General features: G+C 43.2%; 1 protein-coding gene across 1 annotated transcript in view; it reads left to right on the forward strand.

Moving 5' to 3' along the window:
* The window catches only part of LOC134367154 (G-protein coupled receptor 143-like), a 238,537-nt gene extending 233,423 nt beyond the window's left edge, over nucleotides 1-5,114 (forward strand). The window contains exon 9 of the mRNA XM_063083802.1: nucleotides 5,020-5,114. Coding sequence (XP_062939872.1) covers nucleotides 5,020-5,114 — 95 coding nt within the window. The remainder of the gene's footprint in view (nucleotides 1-5,019) is intronic.
* Nucleotides 5,115-9,189: the final 4,075 nt, after the last annotated feature.

Genomic DNA, 9,189 nt, shown 5'->3' on the forward strand with positions numbered 1-9,189 from the left:
AGGCTTCCTCTCCTTCTAGGTTTTATAGGTGTTCTTTGGTGGTGTTAGGCCTTTAGTGGTTAATATCAAAACTTTGTCTCAGATCTGTGGGTTTTTTGTTTTCTCTTTCAGTTCTGTGTTGGATTATTCGCTGTTCTGAGCACTGGAACTGATTTGTTGTCCTTTGCTTACTTATAAAATGGGGGGACTTCCTAAGGAAACCAGCTCTTGAGCCCTGTGGTTGAGCTAAATTGCTGCTTTGCTGTCAATTCTCTGGCAAAGGCTTTTTGTGCAGCTCAGGTTTTAATTGTTGACCTTGTAAGCACTTCTGGGTCTTGTGAGGTCTGGTACACCTGGGTTGTGTGGAAACTCCGGTCTGGGCCTGAGTCTTTTCAGTGAACTACACCCACTGCAGTTCTATATTCCAGACTAGTCTACAGGGAGTGGTCTTGTGCTGATTGGGGGGCAGATCAGCTGTCCATGCTGTGCCCCAGTGTTCCCCCAGTGGGCCCGTCACATCCACTGCCCATACTCCAAGCATTTCCCATGGGATGGGACATGCCCTGGTTCCCTGTGATGACTCACCAGCCTCTGAGTGGCTCCTTTATTCAGTTGTCTTTGGCCCCTCACTCCTATGTGGGTCCACAGGAATCTCGTCACTGGTCTTGCTGGCCTGGGGTCACCAAGGCCCTCTTGTCCCCTACAGTCTTCAAACAACTTCATATGAAGGGCACAGCTATGGCTTTTGCCAGATCTTGCTTCGTGTGCTCACCAGCCCTGAAATGGCCGGGTCTCAAAATGGTCAGAGCGGTCCTTTCTCTCATCATGGCTTCTCCTGCCTTCATGAACTCTGTAGGTCTCTCTTGTTCCCCTGAGCTCTAGTGGCCCCAGATTGGCAGTCAATCCTTTTTACTAGTTGTAAATTGGTTGATCGTGGGAAAGGTTGATGCTGGGGACTGTCTATTCCACCATCTTGACCACAAGTGTCTCCTACCATTTCTTGTTTCCCCTACAATACCTGTGTTTCCCACAGTTCCCATTAGTTCTGTCATAATTTCTGGTTTCTCCCACAATTCCATATTTCTGTCAGAATTCCTCTTTCCCACAGTTTGCAGGGATTTTTCCACAAGTACCCATTCTCCACTTTTTCTCATAAATCTTTTTTCCTATAATTCTTTGTTATCTCCTATAATTTTGTCACCTGACTATACTCTTCTCTGCCATAATTGCTTCTCTCCCACAATTTCCCTTCATTCCCACAATTCCCATATCTCAGTTTCTCTCACCATTCTTTCCCACCATGCCTTGTGTCTCCCACAGTTCTTTGTTTTTGCCTACAATCTATCTTTCCCACAATTCTGTTCTCACCCACAATTCCTTGTTTTTCCCACAGTACCATGTCTCTCACAATTTCTTCTTTCCCACGATTCATTGCTTTCTCTCACAATTCACTCTTCCTTTCTCACAAATCTGTTTTCTTTTATAATTCTCTTCTCAACCACATTCTGTCTCCCCTACAATTTGGTTTCTCCTACATTTCTAATTTCTCTACCATAATTCTCATCCAAAATCTGATTCTCTCCCCAAATTCCCTCCTCTTTACACAATTTCCTGTCATTTCTATAACTCTACATTCTTGAACATAATCCTGTCTTTTTCACAGTTTTTTGTTCTCTCCCAAAATTTGTTTCTCCCATAATTCCCTGCCTCTCCCACAATTCTTTTCCCCACACAACTGTCCATTTTCAGCATAAATCTTTGTCTCTCCCCAAATTCCTTGTTATTCTCACATTACCTTGAGTGTCCCATATTTCCTTTTGCCTTCCACTAATCCTTTTCTCTTGTATCTCCTATCATTCTCCTGTGTCTCACTTGTAGGCTCCTTACCCAGCACTGTGCATGTGAAGATTTTTTTCAGTGGCCTATCCTCTAAGTAGTGCCCTGAGGCCCTTCTCAAGAACTGAACATTATCCCACTCCTCCACACAATCAGCCTGTGTTAGGTGGAGTCTCTTGGGCTTGGGTTCTGGGAAATCAGCTTTCCCCTCACAGCAATCTGTTCTCACTTCATCTCTCCCTGAAAGTAACATCCACTAGCCACATGAATTGTAGCTGCTAGGAGAGTGCAGAAGAAAACATACCCCAGGACCTTGGACTCTGTTGAGCTGGCCAGATTATATTTAACGCCTTGAAGTGGAGTCACGCCCAGGTGTCAGGTTTTCTGTGGCTCATGCTCGGTGTCCAGTGGTTGAGGGTTCCAGTTCTAGGCCTTCAATATTTTCAAGGGATCCAAGAAAGGCAGATGAGGGCACAGGAGATATCCAATATACATTCAAATCTCAGTTCTACATGGGGCTCCCCAAAATCTGCCTGGACTTGCATGGCTCATTCAAGGGGACCAGTGGAAGGGGTTGGCCCTTGGGCACCATGATGTTACTGGAGCCTGCATTTCCTGCAGGGATGTTCCTTAGATAGTCATAGACATAGCACCCATAGGAAATTAGTCAACATTCCCCAACAGCCTTGTTGAATTATCTTCTCAGAGACTTGCTCAGCCAGCATATTCTCTTCGAGGAGACCTTTAAGAGCAGGCCTGCTGGAAAGCACCCATCCAACTCAGCACAGGCAGGGCTGGGCTTAGGCAGCCCTGTTCCAGCAGCATTTGCTTCAAGAAAGTTGCTATGCATAAACTTTCTTTTCCATGGAGCCCCAGGGGGAGGATGAAAGGACCGGGAGCTCTTCAAAGCCACAGGACCCAGAGCATGTCCCAAAGTGTGGGGTCATGGGGGAGTATCCTCAGCCCAGAGCTTGATCACAAGCCACCATGTGACACCCCAGTCCAGAGTCTTTGGGAAAAGAACCGAAGAAATTGCACGAGTTCCCATGAGCACAGGATGTTCTCATGAACAGTGGGTGACCCTGCTAGAATCAAGTCTGTGAAGTGCCACACAGGCCACAATGTCTATGTGCATGTCAGGGGACACGGTAGTGTCATACTTGCCTTCTTGGTAATATTGTTGCCTGTTTCTGTAGCTCAGACTTTGCTAGTCTTTTCCAAGCACACCTCTCCAATTGCCACAATTTACCACCTTCTCCTTTCCATGTAACGCTAATGTTCTTTTGTTTTTTCCTTACGTGTCCTCTCGGACTCTACATGTGTCTCTTGTAAAATCGCACTTGTTCCTGCCCCTCCTTATACTCATTGGTCTTAGTCAGTGCTGCAGGGCACAGCGCTACCTCCAGTGGATGTCAGGGCACTTACCTGTGTTTGTCCATTCGACTCACTTATTGAGCACCTTCTATGTGACAGATGTGGTTTTAGGCATTAGTGATACTAGGGCGATGAAGACAGACAAATTCCCTGCTCACTGAGACATTCTAGTGGCAGAGACAGAGAATAAAAAGCACAAGTAATAATATAATATTCGATTCAGATAGTGAGCAGTGCTATGAAGAAAAGCAAATCAGGGAGTGGGGTCAGAGAGTGGACTTAGTTAGGGTGTCCCAGAAGTCTCCCCAAGATGAGCTGACATTGAACCTAAATGAAGAGCAGGAAGGGGCCATGAGGAAATCTGGAGAAGAGCTCTACAGGCAGAAAAAGGGAAGAGCAAAGGTCCTGTGGCAGGACCAAGCTTGCAGTGTGGAAAACAGGGAGGCCAGTGTGCCTGAGGGATGCACGGGGAGGCTGTCATTGCCAGCAGGGCCCAGAGATGGAGGGACTTGGAGCTCTTGTGAAGGGCAGTCATTTGTCCCGCCTGCATCGGTGAAAAGGCCACCCTTCTTTGTGTCTTCCATCTGTGTATTCCCCGTGCACAGCCTATGGGCTGGCAGAGAGCAGGCACTCCTGGATATTTGTGGACTGAGAGAATAATTCTGACATTTGTTGCAAAGGATCTCACAGGTTCTGAAGGAAGCTGTGTGGGAATGATTAAACAGACCTGCAGGATCACTCATTTGAGGAGAGTGATGTGTGCTTTCACACTACCGACTGGCACGCAATATTTTATTCCTCATGGTGTTGCACTGCTTTTTGTAAGCCAGCTCATGTTCTGGAGAAAGGACAGGGGAAAGGGGAAAATAGATTAATAAGGAGGCCCAAAGGAGAATCACGATGAAATCAGAATAAAGCCAGGTAGAATTAGCACCATGTGCTTATTTAAAATGGGCTGTTAGTTTGGTTCTGAGCTCCCTAGATGGGAAGTGAAGGAGAAAATGTGATCTGTTCCAAGATTCTTAATTGTCCACAAGAAAACATACCAAGTGTGCATGGAAGCACACATTCTCTTGAAACCCAGGCCTGAGAAAAAGTGTCCCCTCAGATGTTTCATGAAGTTGAAGCCGAATAACGTTGAGTATATTTGGATATATCAATTTAGGTATTACAAACGCCATCGTGGGTCACTTTATAATCACATATCATGGTCCCAGTTTGTGATCAGAACCAAGAAGCCCAATTTGGGAGAGATTTAGCAGGCATGTACTATTGTGTATGCAATTGGGCTTTGAAAGAGGGAAACGTTTTCCATGGGTTGAGGTAGGTGCTGGCATAGAGGAGCTGCTTGCTGAAACCATGTGGCATGAACCATGACAAGACAATGGGGAGGAGGCTTAGTCGTACAGAGGGTGCTGTTCCCTCCCTCTGGGCACCTCTTGGAACTGAGCGCAGGTAGGCAGGCAAGCGTGAGGGCGCTGCTGCCTGAGTTTGCATCCCCTGCCGGAGCTGCACCTGCCCATTGCTCCTCCGTCAGACAGTGCAAGTGTCATGGCTCCAGAACCTCCTGGGTCAGTAGTTGTGGTTTCCTGCAGCATCCATCCACACACCACCCACTTATCAATTGCCCGACATGATTCTGGGGGATTTGTTTTATCCTTTGTAATGACATCATACAATGATGTCATCATGTAATGATGTCATACAATGTTGATGAAATGTATGCTATACCTTTTCTTCTTTTTTTCAGACAACACGAATGCTACAGCTCTGTCCATTTTCGGAAACGGACACAGACACCATCACAATCTCTTCTCTTTTTCTCGCCAGGTTCTGATGCCAGCACCATTGAAATCCATACTACAAGTGGGTCCCGCAATGCAAATGATTTGGACTCTGCTCCCCAAACACGTGGAGACCTATGAAGGGGACTTGACAGGCGACCAGCCCCCACATTCCTCAGACTCTGCACTTTTCATTCTTTAGAATCATGTTCTCATCTTCCCATCCCCGTGCTGCCAAGCTGTCGCATCCTCCAGACCTCACTGTCATCACGTGAGAGCTTCTTCCCGAGGCTCCTCTTGATGATAGGAGCAGCGGTCCATGCGTGTGCACCTGCGAGTGCAGGAGCGTCCCTTCTAGACTATTCAGTCACTTCTCTAGACTCTTAGTTGCTACTAGAGTTTCTCTGAGGCTGGTCGTAATGTACGTGCAAGATCCGAGTCCTCGGGAAAGAAGTTAAATAATAAAGTAATTGAGGCTGAACTCCCAGCCAGACTTGGATTCTGTCTGAACAACACCTCTAGCAAATGCTGTTGTTTTTAAAATTTTAATGAACACATTGTAATTGTACATACTTATGGGGGTACAATCTGATATTTTGATACATACATATGTTGTATAAAATATGCCTGTTGGCCATTCGTATATCTTCTTTTGAGAAGTGTGTATTAAGATCCTTTGCCCACTTCTCAATTGAGCCATTTGGTTTTTTTGCTGTTGAGTTGTTTAAGTTCCTTACATATGCTTGATATTATCCTCTTCTCAGATGTAAAGTTTGCAAATATTTTCTTCCGTTCTGTAGGTTGTCTCTTACTCTGTCAAGTTTCCTTTGATGTGCAAAATCTTTTTACTTTCACGTAATTCCACTCATCTACTTTTGGTTTCATTAATTGTGCTTCTAAAGTCTTATTTTAAAAATCCTTGCCAAACCCCATATCGTGGATTGTTTCCCCTATGTTTTCTTCTAACAGTTTCATAGCTTCGGGTTTTACATTTAAATCTTTAATCCATTTTGAATTGATTTTTGTATGTAGTGAGAGGTAGGGGTCTAGTCTCATTCTGCTGCATGTGGTGTCCAGTTTCCCAGCACCATTTACTGAAAAGAATATCTTCCCCCCAATATGTTTACCTTTGCCAAAGATCAACTGGCTGGAGGTGAAGGAATTTATTTCTGGGTTCTCTGTTCTGTTCCATTGGTCCATGTGTCTGCTTTCATGCCACTACCATGCAGTTATGGCTACTTTAGCTTCATAGTATAATTTGATGTCAGGTAGTGTGATGACTCCAGCTTTGTTCATTTTTTTCAGGATCTCTTTGGCTATTTGGGGTCGTTTTTGGATTCCATATGAATTTTAAGATTGTTTTTCTATTTCAGCGAAGGACGTCATTGGCATTTTGATAGGGATTGCATTAAATCTCTGGATCACTTTGGGTAGAATAGCCATTAAACTATATTCATTCTTCCAATCCATGAACATCAAATATCTTTCCATATGTTTATGTCCCCTTCAATTTCTCTCTACAAAATTTTATACTTTTTATTGTAGAAGTCTTTCACTTCCTTGGTTAAGTTTTTTCCTCGGTATGTAAATATTTTTGTAATTATCATTAGAGGAATTGTTTTCTTGATTTCCTTTTCAGATAGTTCACTATTAGTATATAGGAATACTAATTTTGTAACGGTTTTTTTGGTGGAGTCCTTAGGGTTTTCAACATATAAGATCATCTTGTTTGCAAACAAGGGACAGTTTGACTTCTTCCTTTCCAATTCGGATGACTTTTCTTCTCTCTCTTGCTAATTGCTCTGGCTAGGACTTCCAGTACTCTGTTGAATAGAGGTGAAAGTGGGTACCCTTGTCTAGTTCCTGATCAAAGAGGAAAAACTCTCAGGTTTTCCCCATTCAGTATGATGTTAGCTGTGGTTCTGTCATATATGACCTTTATTGTATTGCAGTACATGCCTTCAATACCTAGTTTATTAAGAGTTTTTATCACAAAAGGATATTGAATTTTGTCAAATGCTTTTGCTGCATCAATTGAAGTGATCATATGATTTTTGTCTTTATTTCTGTTAACATGGTTGTTGAATTTATTGATACATCCTTGGATCCCTGGGATAAGTCCCAAGTGATGCAGTGAATGATCATATTAAAGTGCTGTTGAATTCGGTTTACCAGTGTCTTGTTGAGAATTTTTGCATGTATGTTTATCAGAGATATTTGCCTACAATTTTCTTTTTTGTGTGTGTCCATGTCTGGTTTTCGATCAGAGTAATGCTGGCTTCATAAAATGAGTTCGGAAGTATTCCTCCTCAATGTCCAGAATAATCTGAAGATAAGTGGTATCAACTCTTCTTCAAAAGCTTGGTAGAATTCAGCAGTGAAGCCATCAGGTCCTGGACTTCCTTTTAATGGCAGATTTTTTATAACTGATTCCATTTCCTCACTTGTTTTTGCTCTGTTCAGATTTTCTATTTCTTCATAATTGTATTTCTTCAGGAATTTATCCATTTCTTCTGTTATCATATTTGTGGGCATAGTTATTCATAATAGACCCTTATGATCCTTTGAATTTTTGTGGCATCACCTATAATGTGTCCTTTTTCATTTCTCATTTTATTTATTTGAATCTTCCCTTTTTTTCTTGGTTAATCTGGCTAAAGTTTGGCCAAGTTTGTTTATCTTTTGGAAAAACCAACTCTTCGTTTCATTGACCTTTTCAATTGTTTAAATTTCTATTTCATTTATTTCTACTCTGAGCTTAATAACTTCTTTCCTTCTGCCAATTTTGGGTTTAATTTGTTGTTCTTTCTCTATTGCCTTTAGGTTGTTTATTAGAAAACTTTCTTTTTCTATAAAGGCATTTAGTGCTGTCAACTTTCCTTTCCAAACTGCTTTTGCTGTGTCCCATAGGTTTTGGTATGATGTGTTTTCATTCTCATTTGTGTCAAAAAGCTTTTTAATTTCCCTTTTAATTTATTCATTAACCCATTGGTTGTTTAGGAGGGTGTTGTTTAATTTCCATGTATTTGTATAGTTTCTAAGTTTTTCTTATTCATTCTAGCAAATGCTCTTGAGTAGGGCATTGATGGGGCCAGAGGCAAGGTAGCAATCCAGCTGGATGAAAAGGAAATGGGGGTGTCACAGAGCAGCTGCACAGCATGTCCTCAATACACCCACTAGTGGGCGGAGAAGGGGCATGGCTTTTGTCACTAATTTAGCCTGTGTTCCCATGCTGGGCTGACCGATGACATAGTCAAAGGAATCCTTGGAACCTGACTTTGCTCAGATCCTTATCCATATCTCCACACAGTTATGCGTCACTTAACGATGAGGATCTGTTCTGAGAAATGTGTCGTTAGGTGGTGTCATCATTGTGTGAATATCATAGAGAGTACCTACACGAACCTAGATGGTATAGCCTAGTACACACTTAGGCTATATGGTATAGTCATTATAATCTGATGGGACCGCTGTCGTATATGCTGCTCATTGTTGACTGAAATGTTGTTATGCAGAGCATGAATGTACATGTGTGTGTGTGTGTATTTTTTCCTTTTTGCAAAAAATGTTGCAGCATGCATTGGGGTCACAAGACACCCAGGTATTAAATAGAAAAGCCAGACACGATTTTCTCAGGACACTGTGGACAGCTCTGCCATGTGACATTTCCCTTCACATCAAGATTAAGTCTCCCTTTCATTCTAGAAGAGCTGTTCCAGAAAGCATCTGGATTTGGACTTTTGGAGTCACAAAGCTGCAGATGCATTTAGAGCACCCTGTGACCTTGGTATCTGGGTTGCCCAGGGGTCTCTGATAGTTGTTGCTGTACCTTCTTAATCTCTCCTTGAGCATCCTCTCCAACCTTATGAGGCACAGCTCCACCTCTCATTCTAGAAGCAGAGAGGCTAGCTACTTGCTTTTCCAGCCTCTCTTGCAGCTAGAGCAGGGTGCATAACTTGGCAGTGCCAGTCAGATATGTCTCCCGAGTCTCTGAGTTAGAAGTGAGTGCCCAAGAGAATGGGTGGCAGAGAAGCTGTTCTGAAGGAGCAGTGGCAGCAGTAGTGGCAGCAGGCAGGTCTGTGCTGGGTGGTGCATTGGGTGTGCTTTGAGGGGCGGGTCCAGAGTCCAGTTTCAGGGTGTGGGCAGTATCCACTGCTGTATTTGTCATTATCTTGGCCAAGTTTTGCAGCCTGACATTGGCAGTTCTGTCTAGCTG

Source organism: Cynocephalus volans, chromosome X, assembly GCF_027409185.1.
Source record: "Cynocephalus volans isolate mCynVol1 chromosome X, mCynVol1.pri, whole genome shotgun sequence".
NCBI classification, from domain to species: Eukaryota; Metazoa; Chordata; class Mammalia; order Dermoptera; family Cynocephalidae; genus Cynocephalus; species Cynocephalus volans.